The 21,974-nt window shown below is 49.9% G+C and overlaps 3 protein-coding genes across 3 annotated transcripts; all 3 read right to left on the minus strand.

Moving 5' to 3' along the window:
* Window positions 1–1,179: 1,179 nt before the first annotated feature.
* Window positions 1,180–4,322, minus strand: LOC101778130 (beta-amylase 2, chloroplastic). The gene is made up of 3 exons (XM_004985693.3): window positions 3,527–4,322; window positions 2,428–2,749; window positions 1,180–2,307 (listed from the first exon to the last, which is right to left on the minus strand). Exons 1-3 carry the CDS (start codon window positions 4,099–4,101, stop codon window positions 1,513–1,515), a joined length of 1,692 nt encoding a protein of 563 aa, XP_004985750.1. The 5' UTR covers window positions 4,102–4,322; the 3' UTR covers window positions 1,180–1,512.
* A 2,037-nt stretch (window positions 4,323–6,359) lies between these two features.
* Window positions 6,360–8,133, minus strand: LOC101778797 (60S ribosomal protein L21-2). Its single transcript, XM_004985694.4, has 2 exons — window positions 7,815–8,133; window positions 6,360–6,797 (listed from the first exon to the last, which is right to left on the minus strand). Exons 1-2 carry the CDS (start codon window positions 8,049–8,051, stop codon window positions 6,540–6,542), a joined length of 495 nt encoding a protein of 164 aa, XP_004985751.1. The 5' UTR covers window positions 8,052–8,133; the 3' UTR covers window positions 6,360–6,539.
* A 2,668-nt stretch (window positions 8,134–10,801) lies between these two features.
* On the minus strand, window positions 10,802–14,040 carry LOC101779203. Its single transcript, XM_004985695.3, has 4 exons — window positions 13,842–14,040; window positions 12,912–13,586; window positions 12,215–12,301; window positions 10,802–12,115 (listed from the first exon to the last, which is right to left on the minus strand). The coding sequence occupies exons 2-4, from the start codon at window positions 13,344–13,346 to the stop codon at window positions 11,048–11,050; spliced, it is 1,590 nt and encodes a 529-aa protein (XP_004985752.1). The 5' UTR covers window positions 13,347–13,586; window positions 13,842–14,040; the 3' UTR covers window positions 10,802–11,047.
* Window positions 14,041–21,974: the final 7,934 nt, after the last annotated feature.

Below are 21,974 nucleotides of genomic sequence, written 5' to 3' on the forward strand. Positions count from 1 at the left end.
CAATCCATGCACCTGTAATAGTTGTTATCTGGTACTAGTCAAAAAATTGTCTGGCCTATATGGAGAATTGACACGAGATGCATGAATTGTCACAGGAGCTAGCATGAAAACACAGTTTGCTGCAACAGTGAGTTCATTCATCGTACCAGATGGCAAATTTTGTGAGGCACTGGCATTCTGAAAATGAAGTCATCTCCTGCGCATTTGGTGTCAATGGGCTCTCTTTAGATATTATATATAATGGACCACGACTGCAAAGTGAGCCCATCAACGTCTCAGAGAGAATGTAAGTCGCCCAAGAGGAAGACCCAGGTTAGGCGAAGCGGCAGCCGCGGGGACCGGGGACTACTCGTATGGCGTCATGAGCTTTGCCTGGAATATGCTCCACGGCTACATCATCGGCCACTTACTGCAGTCGAAAGGGTGTTTGGTTTCACCTTGTTAAACTTTAGCAACTAAAGTTTAGTCCCATTTAGTTTCAAATTTGCCACACCCTTGCTAACCTTGGTTGCTAAACTTTAGCCCATAAGCAACCTTTTGGTTAAATCTTGTCAAAAGGTGGGGTGACACCTTTTGCTGCTTGTCTGGATACCCCCCTCTCTCGTTAAGAGCAAATAGGTCATTGTCCACCTCATTGAATGTTTAACCCATGGAATTAAACATCCATGACTATACCTCTCTCTCAAGGGCAAATAGATCATTGTCCATCTCATTAAATGTTTAACCCATGGAATCAAATAGCTATGATTACAAATAGATCATTGTCCATCTCATTAAATGTTTAACCCATCTCATTAAATATTTGACCCATGGAATCAAATAGCCATGGTTAAGTTTAGCAACGTTTAACCCATGGAATCAACAACTATGACTTTAGCAACTTTTAACTCTAAAGTTTAGAGAAGCAAAGACAGCAATGTTTAACCCATGAAATCAAATAGCTATAACTAAAGTTTAGCCACTAAACAGCCATAGCCACTAAACAGCCATGACTAAAGTAAGTTTAGCCACTACAGCAATTTTAACTCTAAAGTTTAGAGAAACAGACTTAGTCAGCGGTTGTGTTTCAGAAACAGAGAGCGCAAACCATTGCGCGTGACCGCCGGCACCTTCTGAAATCTGAAGCACGACAATGGCCAGACGACACGCCGATCAAGCGCCCGATCGAGCAGCAAGCAGTTGATGAAAATTGTTCTTTTTCTTGATATCATAGCAGTACAAATCATGGGTTTATCCATACATTTTCGTAGGTTATTAACAGCAGCAGAAGAGCATCAGACTCAAATCTCCCTGCTAAGCTTCGAACATGGCAACTACGTGCCATGCCCAGTCACCCACCCCTAACCTCGCAGCTTCCTTTCCCTTCTTACACTTTCCAGCGGTACACGCGCCAAATCGGCATGGCCGATCAGCGCAGCTTACGAATCGTACTACTAGTACGTAGCAGTATGGTGTATCACCGTCTAGAGATCGAACAAGCCAAGCCGCGGGGGAACGCGACGCCCCGGTCGATTAGTTGGTGAGCGCGACGGCGGCCTCCTGCACGAGCGGCTGGGTGGCGTGGGCGACGCCGGAGGCCTCCCGCTCCACCTGCTCCCTGCACATGTCCCGCTTCCCGGCGCCGGACATGCGCTTCACGAACGCGGCGAAGCGGCGCCAGTTGTCGGGCTGGAACAGGTCGGGCCCCATGCGGAGGTACGTGAACGCCACCATCCGCTCCTCCTCGGCCTTCTCCGCCGCCGTCGCCACCACCTGGTCGTGCGCCGTCTCGTCGTACCGGGGCAGCGCGTTCTCCCCGGCGAGCCCCACGCCGGCGTCCCGCGCCGCCAACGCCACCTGCTGCACCAGCGCCTCGGGACGGCACTGCGCGTCCTGCGGCTGCTCGTGGTCCCGCATCTCCACGCACGTGAAGTTGAGCACTGCGCCGTGGCGCCCCAGCATCCGCGCGATCGGCTGGTACCCGTCGTGGTGCCGGGTGTTGTAGTACCCCGCCGTCAGCTCCGCCGCGTGGGACCGGGTGCCGTAGTGCCAGTGGATCCCGGCGACCTTCACCGAGATCTTCACCCCCGGCGACGCCGTGAACACGCCCGTCGCCGCCGAGAGGATGCGCTCGCCGTGCTCCAGGAGCATCTGCGAGTACCAGCTCATGAAGAACTGCCCGTACTCCGTGTTCCACCCGCCCTCGCGCCGGAAGAAGGGCGTGTCCTCCGGCCAGTCCTTGTAGCTGCCGGAGTCGCCCGGTCCGGCGTTGCCCCACTCCGGCTTGCCCACGGCCTCAGCCGCCGCCTTCAAGCTGCTCAGCATGTACTGCACACCAAAGGACACGTTCACGTCAGCAACAGATACTGATGAAATTACACTCGAAGGATGCTGTTCTCTTTTGTCAATGAGAACAACAGAGAAGACGAACGGAGCTGAAGAGCATACCCTGTCGTAGCACTGGAACTCGCCGATGCCAGGGAAGGACCAGGTGCCGTTGCTCTCCGGGTAGGACGGGTAGCGGAGCTCGCCGGCGGGGCCCATGCCGACCTGGATCTCGACGATGGTGTTGCCCATGTAGGTGGCGAAGTGGTCGCGGAAGGCGCGCATGAAGTCGGCGTAGCACTGGATGGGGGTGCGGCCCTTGAGCACGGGCAGCGCGTCGCAGCCCAGCGAGACGTACTCGTAATTCCGGCGCCCGCTCCGGTCGGTGTAGGCCAGGTCCTGGTCCTTGTCCATCTCCTCCAAAACCCATTTCGGAAGTGGTATGCTGCAACAACACACAATAGCAACCTCGTCAGGGTCAGTTATCATACAGTGACCTCACATCAGGTGTCCTAAACATTCATTAACGTTTCAAAAGATCATGTCCCTAATTTTTTACGCATAAACTGAAGCACCTCCAACTTACTTGAAATGGGCATTAAGAATCTACATGGACCTAGGCAGGATCACATGGCAGGAAACTAAAAAAAGCATTGCTTCAGGCATGGGCTCTGAACTTCTGATCACGGATCTCGTGGCAAAGTCACGTGTAGCGTCGGGCGTCGGCAGGAAGACGGGGAACTACGCCAGACGCCACCGCCCAACGAGGAAAGGACGAATTTTTTTTCAGGCTATCCGAAAGGTCAACTTGCGGTTCTGAACCACGGGACAATTTTCAGGCTCAAAATCGATGCATTTTTTTCAGGCTCTCAGCGTAAAGTTCAGTAAAAAAAAAAGTGCGGATCTTTTTGAGACGTAAAGGGCCCGATGACTTGGACAGTTCCAATAACGTCAAAACACCAACGGCAGGCAGGAGATCCGTGCAATCTAATGGACGTCAAAACACCAACGGCAGGCAGGAGATCCGTGAAACAATGTGAAGATCAGATCAGACACCCAACAGCAGAGCTTCAGAATACTGATGTTGATCAGCTCAACATATGTCAAATTAATGCCGGGAAATTTAACTCTAATTCAGAGAACGTACGCCAAGGACAGCAACACTGGTAATTGGTAAAGCAGGCAAAGAGATTAGAGATGGAGGAGGAGGTAGTGGACGTACGTGACTGAGTCGCCGACGTTGCCGCCGCACTGGTGGAAGGACATGACGGCCTGCACCTTGAGCCCGTTCTTCCTGGCCATCTCCATGAGCTCCATGTAGCCGTTGAAGTTGTACTGTCCGGGGCCCTCGGCCTCGGCGATACCCCACCACACGTCCACCATGATGCCCTCGACGCCGGCGCTCTTGAGCGCCGCCAGGCTGGCCTCCACCGCCCTCCGCCGGTTGAGGCTGTTGCCGTCCTTGCGCACCGTGTCGAGCGGCATCATCACGAACACCGGCACGCCGGCCTTGCTCTTCAGCTCGGCGGCCACGTCCGCGTGCTCCGCCTCCGGCGCGGCCTCCACCAGCGCCTGGCACGCCATGGCGAGGTCCGACTTCACCGAGTCCGTCGCCTGCACCGGGGCCGGGTCCACCGTCAGCGTCTGCGCCTGGAGCGCGGGTGCCGAGGAGGGCGCCGTCGAGGGCGACGCGACGGTGGCCGCCGCCGCGACGACCGCCGAGCGCGGCGCCGCCGGTACCGCCGCCGCCACGGCCGCCGCCGCGCCGGTCTGGTGCGCAAGGTTGAGCGCCATCATACGCAGTAACGGCTGACGAGATGAGATGTCCGCTAGGATTATTGAACGCGAACGGGCGACTAGATCAGATCACCAAGGAAAAGAAAAAACTAGGAACGAAATGGATCTTGGCCGAAGAGACTGGAAATGGATTCGGCCCGGGACCCTGGGATTCCTCTGCTGCGACGATCTGGACTGGGATCGAGTTATTATTGTTCCGGGGAGCGGAGGGGAGCCCCCGCGCCGCGGGGTTAAATAAGGCCGGGGAGGGGCACGGGCGCGCGGGCGACGTGGCGCGGTGTGCGCCGGTGAGCGGAACGTGAGGCGGTGACGGGAGGTGGGGGAGAGAGAGCCTGCGGCCTGCCTGCAAATGGGCGATGGGCGGCGGGGTTCCCGCGGCCGCGGACGCGTGAACCGGCCTCGAAGCGTCGTCGTGAGGGGGTGGACGGCGACGTGTTTTGGCGCGGACGGCGCGCCGGGCCACGTTGCTGTCAGCGTGGAGATAGGGTTCCCCGATGCGCGACGCGTGTTCCCCGGAGCAGGGCATGGACGCTGGACGGTTTTGGCCGTGCACGACCCCCGCCCGGTTCCTGTAGCTACGTTTATATGATCTGCTCGATCTCGATCACGGATGGCTCGCCATGGACCATCGACCGTGGTTGGTCGGCTGGGCAATTTGCTTTCTGAATTCTCACACGGTGTCACATGCCTGCAGCTCTGAACACATACGGTCCAGACGGAGACCACTGAATCACTCATCTTTTGCAACTTGAGCTTGCTTGTTGCGTTACGTGACTTTGCACAGCACGGGGTCACGACTGCGATGGAGCTACGTACTACTTACATGAATTGTTTTTTTTTCAAAAAAGAAACACGAATAAATTTCCAAGCTTGGATTCAGAGGTGGGAGCTTTGACAGAAATCGCAGAGGGGCGGGTCTATATATTCGTGGTTGAAAATGCATAAATAATAGCAAAAATATTGTTCAATCAGTGGAGAATTATGTCAGGCAGAGGCCCCTGCTTGATTCAATACATGACACATGGATTGTGCAAAAGTATCACATGGCAATTGACAGGTTCCCCGTACTAGCTGCCAGAATGAAAGTTCTAGACACTTCAGTGGATTTTCGTCTTTTGTTTCTTTTCCTCTCACATTATCTTTCTCAGGGCAGGAGGAGGATAAGGCTCGGTTCGTGGTGGACGTTAGATTTGGCTTTTGCTGGAGATGTAGTTTTAGCCAGAAATTTTTCCTCTCTCAGTTTCTTCTGGCTCGTGCGAGACGTGCGCCATGCTCTCTGGAACCTAACACCGCCCGCTGCAGCATACGTGTCTGAATATTCTGAAAATAGCAAATGGACCCCGAAAAAAGCGTATATAATGGGAGGTGCTAATTGCGGCTAAATCGGGCGGGTCCCCGTCGCCTCTTCTTCGCACGAAACGTGGGAGCCTGGGAGAGCAACCCGGTGGAGAAATATCCACGCCCTTGTTGCCTCATCCTCATCGCCGTCGGCCCGTCCACCTGGTGCTGTAGCGTCCTCAATCTCCCAATCCTTTGGCTTCAACCCAAACTGGATATGCTACTTGTGTTTTTTCAGGATGAGATTTTTTAAGTTTCATTCAGGTTCACAAATCACCGGTACCAGGTGTACGTACGATATTTAAAACGTCTTCGCATTTCGTAGTTGCTGTTGCTTTCGTTTGAAATGGAAGCAAGACGTACACTTCCACCTTTCCAAGCTATCGTGGGGGAGAAGTGGTAGAACAATGATAAGCCTAGTCCGTTGTGCAGCTGCAAGTACGCAACTGGAAGCCTGCTTGCTCGGTTATCCTGCGCGTGCGCGACAGAGATCTGAAGAAATGGCCGTGATTTCAACGCCCAAAACAAGTTAATCTACTATTTTTCATCCCTAAACATCAATACTCAAATAGGATTCAAATGACTTGGGGCCAAAAATTACTTGAACCAAACATCGTTTAGACCAAACAGAAAACAAGATGCATTCAGCAAAATACTATTTTTTGGCAAACCCACTCACTATCTTAAAGTGCCTGGGATTGCAGCACCTTCAATCCACCTCCAAATTATACATAGATGTAGACACGACTATAATGGTAGACACACAATTAGACTATGAAACTAATCATGGTAAACCATCGTTTAAACCACTAACCACATAGGAGGTTTTCATACCAAACTCGGTAAGTCCAACAAGCGAAAGAGAAACAATCAGTACCAAGAATATTCAAATAAGTAATGGAGCTATGTACACAAAGCAATCAGGGCATAAGGGTTATATCAGGATGCAATCAACCATAGCAAAATCTTTAATGTTAACCAGTAATAACCACATAGGTTTCAAAACACCAGAGAACAAAAAAGAACTAGCCAGTACCAAAAAGATTCAGATAAGCATTGATGCTAAATCACTTGAACTGCTCAAGATACAAGCATTATTCCTAGTAACCACCCTTGAGATCATTGACCACGTCATAAGGAATAGGAGTGACAGTCTCGAGCATAGCACCCTCGACCATGAAACCAGGCTTAGGACCCACAGGCTGCCTCTTGGTGCTGATCACCTCACCACGGGCCTTAGCATCTGCCTTGAGCTGGTCGTTCTTGGCTTTCCGCAGGCGGAACTCCTCTGTGCAACGGGACGGCTGCACATGCTCCACGCGGACATGGATCCGCTTGCTGATGATGCGGCCATTAACCTAACAACAACCAAAACAAGTTTAAATCAAGTATTACCATAGCAGATCACTCCAATCAGATGCATGGAAGTCAAGCATAATGAGGTCAACATTACCACTGTCTATAGTCAAACAATGCTAGCTCTATGCAAATTTGCAAATAATGGAGCATACCATTTTAGATACACATGTAAACATACAGAAATTAGACTACATATCTTGAGAGAGTGATTTCTTACTATGCAAAGCAAACTCGGACAATTTGAACCATGGAACTGAACAAATTTGCAGTAGGTAAAGAAACATACAAAACAGCAGAAACAATTTATATATGTATCATCCAAACAGGCTTCCCTAACTGCTACTACTAGTAAAGAATGGAAGCCAGAATGATAGGTTTGATGTATGCCCATCACACGTATAACGTGCGCCACAACAACCTTTTCTCGTGGAATACCACGCCACCCCATGTCTTAAGAGGTAAGCGCTCGGCCTAGGGCAAGGAAACAGGGAGAATCAAACAGTCCTTGCACAAACATTTCAATGTTAAGAAAACAATTGATTAACACATTTTCACCACACTAAAACTTACGAAGTGTATGTTCTGATATTCAGATAGCTCTAAAGAATAAACTAACCACAGATGATTGCCAAATGCCAAGGACAATTATTGTAAGCTGACGGATACAAATCCAACATTGAAAGGAACAGCATAGCACGCTCAAAATATCAGTCATTGGACAGATATTACAACAGCTACATGAGATGTTTGATTCTATTTAAGTAGCAGTTCCAAATTCCTTGAGCAATCACCGATACTGAAGTACTGAACTGTCTAATAACAATCCACCGCACTGGTTATCAAACACAAGTACAAGCGAATTTCCAGTATGGGGAAACAACGTTAGGCCTTCGTTCCATCAAAATTGTTTCACAGGCACTACCAAGCTAAAACTACACATCAGCATCACCACAGATCTAACGAACCGGCCGCGGACAGAACAAAGGATAGAAGGATAGCTGCTGCGGGCGTCATACCTGCTTGTTGATCTCGACGCCGATGGCGCGCTTGGTGACGTTCCAGACGCGGCCGGTGCGGCCGTGGTAGAACTTGTGCGGCATGCCCTTGTGCACGGCGCCGTTCACCTTGACGTCGACGTAGTCGCCGATCTTGTAGGTGCGGAGGTAGGTCGTGAGCGGGATGTACCCCTTCTTGCGGAACGGCCGCGCGAACAGGTCGCGGGTCCGCGACCGCAGCCCGTGCCCCGCCGGCATTTTCTTCTTCCTCCTGCTGCTGCTCCTCCTTCCTGCAGCTGGGCGGCGTCGGCGGCGGGAGTGTGCGGGTGCGGCGCTAGGGTTCGCGTTGGACGGGAGGCGATACCTATTTATAGGTGTCCTTTGGGCCGTAGCCTAGACTCTGTGCTATTTTTTAAGATGGGCCGTCATAGCCTGACCCCTCTGCGTTATTGGGCTGGGCTTTTGTTAGCAACCTCCTCCCATTACTTGATACAAGTAGTATAGGAGCTGATAGAATTCAGGGGAGAGGGAGATCTGGAGCTTAGCAAGCAATTTAGATAGAAGAACAGAGAATTGGAATTGGGGAAGGCAGATAAGCTCTAGAACTAGAGGAGGAGGATGAACAGGAAGGGAATTGGTTTCTGATTTCTGAATCGATTCATTGATGCGCGGTGCACTGTAGACTCTGCTTCTTTTGTATTGCTGCACCGTGTCTTGGTTGGGCCTCTAGGAGTAGTATAGCCAGCCTACAAAGCAGCCCAAGGCCCCTATCCTGACAGCGACTGGCGAACGAATCGGACTCGATCGATCCATCAAACTGCTTTCCTCCTCGGACTCGAGCGAGCGAGCTGGCCACCGGGCCGCGCAATAAAGAGGGGCCGAGGCCCCGGCCGCCTTTCTCCTCACCAAACCAGACGAACTGCGCCGAACCAGCAGCAGCGAGAAAGCCGAAGGCGATCGCAGCCAGCATAGCAAAGCCCCGACCTGTGTTTCCGAATTCCGACAAAGAGACCGTGACACGATGGCCGACGACGCAGCTGCGTCCTCTGCTCCCGCCGCCATGAAGGAGGAGGAGGCCGCGAGCCGGCTGGTGGAGGCGGCGACCACCGTGGAGGAGCACACCACCTCTGGCGGCGACGTCATGCCGCTCAAGGAAAAACGCCAACGCGACACGGATGGCTGCATGGCCAAGCCGGACGGCGAGTGCGACGAGAAGGCTTAAGATCGACGAGCCGGCGGCCCCCTCGGGGTCGGGGCTCCTGGCGCGCCGTCCCGGCTTTGTGCGGCACCTCAGATTCATGTTCCAGGATGTTTGGATCCTTAGTCCGACTAAAATTCATATCATATCGAATATTCGAAGGTTAATGAAGAGGACTAATAAGCTAATTATAAAACTAATTACACAGAAGGAGGCTAATTCACGAGACGAATCTATTAAACCTAATTAATCCATCATTAGCGCATGTTTAATGTAGCATCACATTGTCAAATCATAGACTAATTAAACTTAATAGATTCGTCTCGCAAATTAGTCTACATCTGTGCAATTATTTTTTATAATTAATCTATATTTAATACTCCTAATTAGTATCTAAATATTCGATGTGGCAGGAATTTTAGGAGGAACTAAATAAACAAACACCCCCTGTGTACGACTCTCATCGTGAGTCGACTCCTGATTGTGAGTCGACTTCTGATTTTGAGTCGACTTGATGTTTTGGATTCAAATCACAATCAAGATTTGATTGCCTTTTTTATTGTTCGATGTGGAACTTTGAGGTAAATTCAAAGTGTAACATAGAGTCACCGAGCTTTAAGGAGGCTAGTCATGTTCAGTTTAGGAACCTAGGATGAAATCTCAAGTTTCAAGACCTGCAAACGTTTGAGGCTTCAGCTGTGAGTTCCCGCTTCTCCAAGCAACCCCCAGGGGGACGAACCTGCTGCGACGGTCAACGCAGACGAGGATGTCATGTCTGATCCGATTAGAATCGAAGTCCTTTTTTTTTTCATTTTAATCTTAGTACAGTCAGTTTTATCTTGCAAGCTATCTCGGTGTATTTCTTTTCGTTGTAATAGCTTCATCCATTGTATAAAAGCTCGTGAAGTATGAAAACATCAACGTCTCCGTGTCTTTCTTGTGCGATGTGCTGGTAGGCATGAAGATTGAGGCTCCGTTTGGATACCCACTGCTAAAATTTAGCACCTATCACATCGAATATTTGGATGCTAATTAGGAGTATTAAACATAGGCTAATTACAAAACTAATTATATAGATGGAGTCTAATTCGCGAGATGAATCTATTAAGCCTAATTAGTCCATAATTTGACAATATGGTGCTACAGTAACCATTTGTTAATAATGGATTAATTAGGCTTAATAGATTCGTCTCACGAATTAGCATAGGGTTCTGCAATTAGTTTTATAATTAGCTCATGTTTAGTCCTCCTAATTAGCATCCGAACATCCGATGTGACACTGCTAAAGTTTAGCACCTAGTATCCAAACACCCCCTGAGCTTGTGTAATCTGTTCCTGCAAGCTGACATCTCATTACAACCACAGGGATTACCATTGTACTGTTATAAGCACGTACAAAACCATGAACCAAGCAAGCATCACTATAGGTCCAAATGGGACTACTCAGGGGTCATCTCGATTGAACGAGCACCTGTTTCGCCATGTTTTACCTTTGTACAAGGGGTGCTCCAACTTCCATGTAGAGCATGGGTTCCAAAAACTAGCAACTAAACATCAAAGATATATCACCAGATTTTACGTCAAAGGGTGATGTTGCCGAGAAAACGTACCAGCTAACATAGAGATACAAAACTTTAATTTTGAGATCTGCAGTTGTTCGGCAATGAACAGAGTGATACTAAAACTTAGGGGACCTGAACAAAGAAAGCTAACTGCAGCAGTTGTCCAAACCAAATACCTGGTCGAATATCTCATTGTTAAAAGCAAAATCAGAGCAAATTATAGTTGGCAAATAAGAGAACGCCACAAGTTCCTTTTCTGTTTCTTTCATTTTCCCCTTTTCTTTTCATCATGGCAATGCAAGTTTTGATCACTAATCCCCTGCTTTAATTAAGCCATTACACTGGGTCCAAGCTCTCTATTACAGGAGCGACCTTTCTACTCTCCTAAGACAGACTACCAGGAAGTTTGTCTGATAATCTATCTATCTCTAATATAAAAGACTACAAACATAGTAAAAAAGGATAGTAATCTAATGATGAGGCCACGGTGGTGATTACTTCCCATCAAGCAAATTACTCGGAGTGGTTCCACTCAGAGTACGACTACTCTGAGAATTCAATTGGCACAAGGGCTGCTGGATCTGAATTGAACCAGATGAAAGAACAGTACCCCCAGATGCATGATTTGACGAATTATGCCCACTGGAAGACCTCATTTGTGGAGTTGCTGCAACATAGCTTTTCTTAGCTTGAACCCATTGCCTTGCTTTAGCTTGAGCAAGTAGCTGACTAGGATGCAGAGATTGAGGTGTGCTCGCTGACTGCTGACCTAGTGGTTCGTAGGTATTATAATCAGATACGCCCAGCTTACGTGCCAAACTAGCAAGTTTTTCCTTTTCCTTCAATCTTGCATCTGCTGGTGGGACTTGCTGGTATTGTGTTCCCTGAGAGGCCACTGAGGCAGACCGTGAGAGTGGCACTCCAGTACCAACTAACATGTTTGGAGGAGGCTGAGGATATGATAGTGGTCGATATCGGTCTCCCTGAAATCCAATTGGCGCACCGGAATGAGGTTGAGGTTGGTAACTCTGAAAAGTTCCAGCACTAACGCGATCTCCTGGTGGAACTTGTGCTGTCTGAAATGCATGAGGCTGTGCTGGCTGCATCGGGACATAACTAGGACCAGAAGGTTGCAAATGGTTAGAGTTTGAGGGTGTGTAAACTGGAGGAGCAACCGGAGCACTTTTGGACCCATAGCTCGGGATTCTAGCTCTTGGCATAGGAGATGGTGCTCTCATCAGACTCATACCCTGCACCCTATCCCATGGAGCCATAATAGAGGGATCAACCTGTTGATTTCGGGCTAGCACTGTTGGAATAGGAAATCTTCCAGTAGAACCGTTCACATTTGCAGAAGACTGTGATGATGCTCCTGTTGTGCTTGACTGATAGAAATTGTGGATACTTCTTCGTTTAGGCGACGGCTGGCTTTTGTTCTTGGATGATTGCCTAAGTTTCTTCCACTTTGCATCCTTATCGGTAGCATGACAGTGATCAGTATGTGCGGTGCCTTTGCCCCAGAAGGCACAGGGAGCAGGAGAATCACAGACATAACAGTGGCACTGCATTTAAGAAATAGGCACATGTATGAAAAATGTGTCCATGTTGCAGAAATTGACTATAGATTAAGATTGCAAACATTGACTAAATTAACTACTGACCATATTGCAATGCCTCGCGTGAGAACTGGTGCTGAACGGCAAGGTAGCACATAGATGGCGTGGATGAGGGAAATCCCTGCATGCTATCTGAAAAAAAGGAATATGCAAATGTTAGGCCAGTCTATTGAAGTTGGAACTCTGAGAATGCATAAGCGTAGCAATTCATCAGAAATCATAGGGGGGAACTCATTACGGACATTCATAATGTAATGTGCAGCAAAACACAGAGGCAGCATGAGATTCGAACATATAAGTAGATCGCCTAACTTCAACCTAAATTTTTTGGATGAGCTAGTCGATGAATTAGGCTAGCCATTAACTAGTTCCTTGTAAATAATACTAGCCATTATTAACGGCTTATGCACCCATGCAAATGTTAAAATCTACCAAAATATATGTTACCGGGAACAAAAGAAATAAATTAAACTTTGGTTCAATGGCTGCATTCCTAAAATGAATACATTGTTAGCGAGGTATGGATCCTCATACATTAACTACATAACAAGAATACAACGTGTAAAGAGGCGCCAACCCCGTCCAAATCCGTCGCAGGCTCCCGGCATTAAACCAAGTAAGCGACAATGGTGTACGCGCCTGACTTTGGATTCAATCTCTGGTGACTCACCGATGACGACAATGTGAAACCGTAACGGAACCGAACAAACAAAATAAAGGCAGTAAGCAAGTGCGCAATTACCTCTCCTTTCTCTGCAACAATCTGCAGTTCATCCTCAGCGGCATCTCGCCGGGGTCCCTCCTCCTTCGCAACGGCAACCGGCTTATCAGGGTCACCGTCAAGGATGACGCAATCATCGTCGTTGTCCTCGTCTTCGCCATCACGAACGGAGTTCGAGTTCTTGTCAACCACTGCACTCTCCTTGTCACCCATCACAATCCCCGTCGCGTCCATCAGAGAATCCAGCAACTCCTGCACGGCCGCTGGATCAACCAGGCCCGCCCCGCTTACACCGAAGTCCTCTTCGGCCAGCATTTTCTCGGCCATTTGCTCGGCCCAGTCGAGGGCGCCTTCCGGTGACTTGCGCTTGCCAGCAGCAGCGGCGGCGGGCGCCTTCACGTCGTCCTCCTCGTCGGAACTGATCTCAACCGGCGCCGCCGCCGCCTCCGACCCCATCCGGCACAGAAACCCCGGCAAAGCGCGCTCGGAGCAGGGGAAAACCACAGAAACAGAGCCCCAAGAAACCCAACGAGCACGGACCTGGACGGCGGGCGCTGCGGTAGCCGATCACCGGGGAGACCTGGACGCTGGGCACGAACACGGACGCGTCATGGAGGATGCCGAGAGCCCCGGGCGATGAAACATCGCAATCGTGCCAGGAAACACCAGGGTTGCGGCGGCGGCGGCGACGATGGCCTGGGAGAAGAATCAAAGAATGCGGCTGAACAAAAACCCACGGACAGAGTCACAAACTTGGAAATTTCGCCGGGGCTCTACAACTTCCAGGGCCCAAAAACCACGGCCGGAAGGAAGCACAACTGTATATACCAGCACTAGTAGATCAAGAAACGAAACAGAAAACATACTAGTATGACACAAGTAGTAGTAGTAGATTGATACGAAAAGGAGCAGGACGTACGGGGCGTGGGGAGCGAGGACCGAACTGCTTACCTCGGGTCTTCGTTGTCGTCTCCGTGACCGGGTCGGAGGGCGAGGAGCAGAGAAGTGCAGAGGACGCGGAGACGAGACGAGATGGCTTTGTTTTGGGAGCGAGAGGAGAATACAGGAGGGTCGGGAGGGAGGAAATATGATGGGACTGGAGGAGGCGGAGCAAGAGCAACTGCACCCTGGAATTCCCTGCACCCTGGGGTCTCGCTTCCGTCAGGGTTTTTTCTGGGTCCCTGCGCCCCCCGCCCGGCCTGCGCGGCGCTCTCCCCTCCTCTCTCCCCTGGCCCTGGGCGGCCTGCGCGGTGACGAGCCGCGATGGGGGTAAGGTCAGGTGGGGCCCGGAGGGGTCGCCTACTATTCTACCAGAAGAGTAGAGACCCACGCGTCAGCGGGACGCCTCGCCGCGTTTTGTTTCCTTCTGGCCCCAGAGAAGCTACGCCCCGACGGCTTTTTGGGGGGCGTTCTGGGTGGCCTTTTGGGGGCGTTCCGCGCCGCGCAGGCGCAGCGAGGGCTGGAGCCTGGAAGGATGCGTAAACTTTCTCTCTCTCTCTCCTGCTGCTGTCGACCGGTACGGTAGTATTGATAGGTTGCCATCCAGCACAAGTCACTGTGCTGGCACGGCCACCCCTTTTCAGCCTTTCTCATCTTTTATGTGGCTTCGGAGAAGGTTTCCGTAGTCTAGTCTGACGATATTTTTCGTTTTAGGGCTTTGGGATCGAGTTATTGATCCGGCCAACAAAAATGAGGCGACTAGACGGATCATGGTTGGAAATCGGAATTTCAACCCCACTTACAACGGGGAAGCCGCCGACAGTTTACTGCCCGGTATGTAGTGATAGAGAAGTATTCGATATCTACTTGAAATGATGGACGGAGAAGTACAATGGTACACCGTGCGAAGTTTCTTGATACTATTTAAAATTGCATCGTGCCGTTCCCGATTAGAGTATGTTTCTCACTGGCTAGTTCGAAAACTAGAGACGAGAGACGTAATTGGTTGTTTGCTAATTAAAGTGAAATCGGCAGATGCCACGAGGATATAAGTAGGCCACGTTAAGAAATACAAAAAATGACAAATTGTATTACCGTGGATCGGTATGTCTGCTGCCAAAAATCAAAATTCTTATAACACACAATTACGTGTGAGATTCTCACATGTACGTGTTCTCAACACCCATGTGAACAGATCTTACTCCAATAAATACTTATTAAAATATCGGATTGGGGGAGGAGGCACAACTACTGGTAGAGGCGTAAAACTACGCTAACTATCCAAACCCTTGGTTCTTTCTAAAGCACGATTCAAGTATAGCACAACACTAAAATGGTCGAGTTCCATAAAAGAAAAAGGTGAGTTGATGCATACACGTGTTGCGCTTGCACCTAGCTAATGGAAGAACATTTAGGTACGCGTTTCAAATTCATGTTGTCATGTAGTAATAATAGCATAAAAGAGTGGAGATGTCTATGATGGAAGGAAATGTCGCCGGAAGTTGTGCACCCTACCTAATAATTTAGGTGCGCGCTAGAGTGTGATATATACACGAAAATCATGTAACCCGCACAACTGAACGAATTCGAAAGAGTGTAAAACCTTTTCAATCATTTTGACTTGTAAAGAAAGAGACTCTTCAACCAATCTCTCAAATTTGGACCCCAACATCTCTATACGAGGATCTCTCATCAGCATCGAGGATCTCTCATCAGCATTTCAGCTCCCTTCTGCGCGCTCCAACTGATCTCCACTCATCTCTATTTTTTTATTCATATTTTGTAACTAACACGAGCTTACTATTTTATATGTCAATGATATTTATAAAAGAACTATATTTATAGCTATTTTTAATTCCGATCCAAATCAAATACTAGTTGGTATTGGAAAAGAAACGCAATTTGGCAAAATAAAGAAAAACTGCTCGAGCTCGGAGCAGCACTACACGGAGCACGGAGCCGTCTCTCTGCTCCCATCTCCCTACACGGAGCAGCACCAAGCAGCAGCAAAATCAATCCCTCTCTTTCCTCTCATCGATCTCTCTGGGCGGGCGGCGCATGCAGGCAGGGTGTGAGCGGCGGCTCGGCAAGGAGGGGATCTGGCACCAGCAGCCTCGCATTCCAACAGAGTAGCTCCTGTGAGGCGACCGTCGCCGGCTTGCCGCGGTAGCCGCCTCGGAGATTTCCGAGCCAGCGCGCAAGTGACGGCAGTTGGGCTGGTGGTCGGATGAGAGCTCGAGTAGGAGCTCCTACGTGTGAGAGTTCAATGGGGCGGGTGAGAGATGGGGTTGGGATGAGAGATCGGTCAACTCTCAAAAGAAAGGTAGGAGGTGAGGTGAGAGTCCGGTTGGAGATGCCAAAAGGTAAAAGGAAGGACGAAGGGAGAGCCCAGGGCTAGCTAGATCGGGATCTGCTTCTTGACGACGCAGCCACAACACTCGTGTCGTTGCCACGAAGATTCTCCGAAAATGAAACCATCGAAAGCGACGCCGCGTCCTTCCTCCAGCGCTCCCAAGCGCGGGCAACCGAAGCCCGCCCCACGATTCTGTGCCTGTGTCCTTCCTCCAAAACGCTGCGCGCTCACCTTCCCCCTCCTGACAGCCGCCGCGGGGCAGACGTGCGTGACCGGCTGCGCGTTTCGAAGAGGCTCTAATGGGTGCTTGGTACCAGAGGTTAAATTTTAGCAGGATCATATCGGATATTCGGATGCTAATTAGGAGGACTAAACATGAACTAATTATAAAAAACTAATTGCACAGATGGAGTCTAATTCGCGAGACGAATCTATTAATGATAATTAATTCATCATTAGCAAATAGTTACTATAGCATCACATTGTCAAATCATGGACTAATTAGACTTAATAGATTCATCTCGCGAATTAAACTCCATCTGTGCAATTAGTTTTGTAATTAGACTATATTTAATACTCCTAATTAGTATCCAAATATCCGATTTGATAGGTGCTAAAGTTTAGCATGGGGTATCCAAACTTCAACCTGCTTATTTTTAGCATCTGTCATATCGAATGTTTAGATACTAATTAGGAGTATTAAACGTAGATTATTTACAAAACCCATTACACAGATGGAGGCTAAATGACGAGACGAATCTATTAAGCCTAATTAGTTCATGATTTGACAATGTGCTGCTACAGTAAACATTTGCTAATGGTGGATTGCTTAGACTTAATAGATTGGTCTTGCCGTTTAGCCTCCATCTGTGCAATTAGTTTTATAATTAACTCATATTTAGTCCTCCTAATTAGCCTCCGAATATTCGATGTGACATGGACTAACTTTAGCTCGAGGAACCAAACGCCCCCTAAGGGAGTGTTTGGATCCTAAGTTTAGTCCGAATCACGTCATATGTTTAGATGGTAATTAGAAATATTAAACTAACCCTCATTTATGCAATTAGTTTTGTCATTAGCCATGTTTATGGATTTGTCTGGTGAATTAGTACTCATTTATATAATTAGTTTTATCATTAATCTATATTAATACTTTTAATTAGCATCCATCCTCCGAGCTAAACTTTAGCCCGGTAACTTTGAGTCACGTATATGTGGATCCCATCGTGCTTGGATCCACGTGGCAGTGACTCAATGGTGGTGGACCTAAAGTTAGTGGATCTCGTCCGCGCGTTCGCACCGCTGGTCCCTGGCATCAATCTTGTCCAATGTCCATTCGTTGTAGTTTGCACCCATTTTAAACGTCGGAAGATTAGTTGTATAATTTTTTCAGAAGATGGATAGAAATTCTGACACAAACCACGGAATGAATCAACAGCCCATCCACGTGGTTGGGCCGAAATAACACCATGGAGGGCCCGTCTACGTGCTTTCGTTCCAGCTTTCGCGAGTCATCAAAAAACAAAAAGGAAGAAAAAGTCCCACAAGCTTCTGTTCGTGAAAAAGTCCCACAAGCTTCTGTTCGTTTAGGGTTTGGTTCTGCCCACTTCGACTTCAACCCCTGTTTGGTTGAAAATGAGTATGGGTTGGAGCCAACCCAGTAGGGTATATTCCCCTAAGATTCGGGTTGGGCGCATCTTTTTTTTTGCTAGGATCGCGCGGACCCGTTCCGTTCGCGCGCGTGACGCTGGGCACGACAACCCTCCGTCACCTCTCACACCCCCACCTCCCAGCGACCCGGCGTCTCCCCCTGACGCCCAGCGCCCCGACGCCTCCAACTGCTGCCGCCTTTCCATCCACTGTCGTCGTTCCATCCGTCGCCGCCTCCCATGCTAGCCACTGCCTCCGCCTCTCTCTCACCTGGTGAACCATCTGTCCCGGATGGATCTCGTCACCGTCGCTTGAGATCCGTCCGTGTTGCCACCGCCTCCCCTGCCCGCCGACAAGCCTGCGGGGCGGCGCCTCCCCTCTCAAGACCCGCCACCTCCCCTGGTCGCCGCCACCCCTCTCAAGGCCCACCGCCGCCTGATATCTGTCCGTAACGCCACCGCCTCCCCTACCCGCCGACGACCCTGCCGAGCGCCGCTTCCCCTGCCCGCCGCCTCCCCTGCCTATCTCCCTAGGCCGCCTCCCCTGCCTGTCTCCCCTACGCCGCCTCCCCTGCCCGCCTCCCATGCCGGCTGCCGTCCCTGCCGAGGCTGCCTGCCGCCTCCGTTAACCGGCGCCACCCCTGTCAAGTGCTCCTGTCGCTACCGAAGGCTCCCGCCCCTGCCAAGTCCCTGCTCTCCCAAGGTATACACCATACTTGATATGTATTGTATGTTGCTTTGGATTCTCATGGTTGATAGTTTTGTGATAGTTGAATTGAACAAATAATCTTGTAGCTGGACATCATGGTTGAATGATCTCTAAGAACAGGTGTTTCTTTCATTTTTGTATTGTAGATGGATAAGAGCACCAAGATTGTAACTTGTGTTGCTGCTGCATACATGCTATTGTCAATGATGGCCATGATTATTCAGTCTAGAAAAACATAAACAATGCACAAGAAGGGTTGGTATTACCTATGGGCCTATGGCGGCAAGGGATAGGATGAGAGTAGATTATCTAAATAACAAAGTTTGGAAGGATGACTCAACTTGCTTGAACATGTTAAGACTTAATAGAGGCAAGTTCTTTCGGTTTTGCAATCTTTTTAGAGAGCGTGGTTTGCTTCAAGATACATGTAACTTGTGTGTTGAGCAACAGGTGGGTATGTTTCTAAATACAGTGGGACATAACCTTAGGAATAGGTTAGTTGCAACTAATTTTGATAGATCGGAGAAACAGTTAGCCGCTATTTCAACAAAGTATTCCGTGCTATTGGAGAGCTGCGAGGGGAACTTATTAGGCCCCCGTCTTTGGACATTCCAAGCAAAATTGCAGGGAACAACAGATGGGATCCTTACTTTAAGGTGTGAGACTTATCCCTATTTTGTTTTGACTTTTGTATTACTGTAACCTCACGTGGTCCCTAATCTTTACCTTTTTTAAAAAATTAGGATTGTATCGGAGCTATTGATGATACTCATGTAAAAGCATATGTTCCTAAGAACATTGAGCATGCCTTTCGTGGTAGGAAACCCTATTGCACACAAAATGTAATAGTAGCTGTAGATCTTGGTCTACGGTTCACGTATGTGTTGGCTGGTTGGAAAGGGGCTGCACATGATGCTCTAGTTTTACGTGATGCTTTAGAACGTGAGCATGGCCTTCGTGTCCCACAAGGTAATAAAGTAGTAAACTCTCAACTTTTACATACAAATTCCTGCTTATAGTATTATGATCAATCTATCTATCAGATGATAGGCAAATTCTACCTAGTGGATGCTGGATATGGAGCCAAACCAGGATTTTTGCCTCCCTTTCGTGGAGTTCGGTACCACTTAAACGAATGGGGAAGTAATCCAGTGCAAAACAAGAAGGAATTGTTCAACCTTAGGCACTCATCGCTACGTATCACTGTAGAGCGGGGATTTGGGGCACTGAAGAGGAGATTCAAAATTCTTGATGATGCAACTCCATTCTTCCCTTTTCCAACACAAGTAGATATTGTTTGTGCTTGTTGCATTATTCACAATTGGGTCATACAAGATGGGCGTGATGAGTTCTTATAAGAGGATACTAATTGGCCAAGCTACAATCATGCTTCCACACGCATTGGTCAAGCAAATGAGCATGCATCTATGGTTAATTTCAGGCAGCAGCTAGCAGAATAGATGTGGGCAGACTTGTAGCGACCGACCCCTAATCTTTCCCAGTTAAAGGTTTGATTCCAGCCCTTAACCTCAGTCAGTTGTTCTGTTGACCGCACCTAAGTGCTCAGTCTTCCGCCAGTTCCGACCCCTGAGATCCGACCCCTACCGCTTCGTTCCTTTTTCCCGACCCTGGCGAGTTCAGCCCTCCATCGGATCCTGCTGATCTTCCTCACCCGTCCGATCTTTTCCCCGGTGGACCGTGAGATCCTTTTTCCAGATCCCCCGCGTCAGCCGCACTCGAGTTGCATGGCCGCCTCAGAGCCTTCCTGCCGCGTGGCTCGTCTTCTCCGACGCCACCGCTCAGTTTTGTCTCTGGCAAGCAACAGAGTGGGTTCCCGCGCCTCTTTTCCCCAATAGCAGCGGAAGCCCTCTGCACCCCTTTCTGCAGAACCTCGTCTCCCGCGCCCATCATCACGATACCAGATCCCGGCCCCGGAGACCGATGTCGCCCGTCTTTTCCGTCCCTTCCAGCAACAGTTGCGCCGCCCGGTCGTCGCTACACGACGATTCCCCCACCGCCAACCCCGACCGCGGCCGCGACAGTTCCTTTTCCCCGCTTTGTCAGAAGCCGCCCGACAATCTGTTGTTCCGCGCTCTCCATCGCGCCGTGTCCGCTTGTTCTTCCACCTGTGCGCCCTCGATCCTAGCGCCGTTTAACCGGTCGCTTCTATCACCTCTCCCGCACGACGACGCCCGCTCGCCGCCAAATCCCAACCACCGGTCTACCCGCGCCTACGCCGCCCTGACGGAGTAGCGAAATGATCGCTGGCGTCACCCCCGGAGTTCTGCAGCACCGCCCGGTTTGCTCAATCGCCGCCACGGCAGAGCACTCCATTGCTTCTCCCCGGCCTTCGCGCCGCTCCCCTTCTCTCTCTCCGCGACGTTTCCGTTCCCCTGCGCCAGCAGCTATAAAAGGAATGCCCCCGTCGCCGGAGTTCCCTCCGCCTTTGCTGCCCTTAGCTTTCTCTAGCTCCCTGCTCAAGCTTCTAGCGCCACCCACCCAGTTCTTGAAAAGTTCATCTCCCAGTTCCTTCTCAGTTCATCCAAGTCACCAGCAGCGTGCTCCCTTGTGCTGCGTAGAGCTCTCTTGTGATCCGCAAGAAGCGCCGCTGCCGGAGCATCGCCAACCTTAGTCCTTGCTCGAAGCTTTAGTTCCGCGCCCAAGTCTGCCTCTTCCCGACCCCAAGCTTTCCTTTCAGGAAGAAGGTGAGTGCCGACCCTAAGTCCGCCTCGCCCGACCCCTCCTATCCGCCCGACCCCAGGTCCGCCTCGTCCGAGGGCTTGGCTGTGATCTTTTTCTTCAACTCGAGGGTGTAGGTGTAAAACGTGGGAACCCTTCAGCGCCTACGCCTGCGGATCCCAGTTATCACATCCTCTAGTTCAAGGATCAGACCACTAGTTCCCTTCCTACCCTTACCTGTTGATCATCATCAACTCTCTCAAACCGCCTTAACCTGCCTCAATTGATCATCATCAACTCTCTCAAACCGCCTTAACCTCCTGCTCTTTGTCGCGAGTTTCTGGGCTCAGGAGAGCCAGTGTTGCTGTTGAACTAACTGTCTAAGCTAACCCTTGCATTGCATTCGTGTAGAGCTGCATCTCGCTGATGGCTTCTACGAGCTGCACCCGGCGCCCGAAGAAGAAGCTGAAGCCGAGATCCTGCCCGCGGAAGCCGAAGTCACCCCAGAAGTCGAGCATCTTCCTTTCCCTTTGCTTGCAGGCAAGCCCCGGTTGCATCAAAGTCCTACGTGTTTTACCAGACGTGCGCATGCCTTCTGTAGCATGTTTGTGCATTTACGTCTAGGAGTTGTGTGAAACCCTAGATGCATGACTTAGTAACCCTTGATATGAACACTAGCTGTTGGACCGAGTAGCCGCATCGCTCAACTAGGAAAACGGTAAAAGTCGAGTGATTTCCTGTCACTCGCGAGTTGT

This window comes from Setaria italica, chromosome IX (assembly GCF_000263155.2).
Source record: "Setaria italica strain Yugu1 chromosome IX, Setaria_italica_v2.0, whole genome shotgun sequence".
In the NCBI taxonomy this organism is placed as follows: Eukaryota; Viridiplantae; Streptophyta; class Magnoliopsida; order Poales; family Poaceae; genus Setaria; species Setaria italica.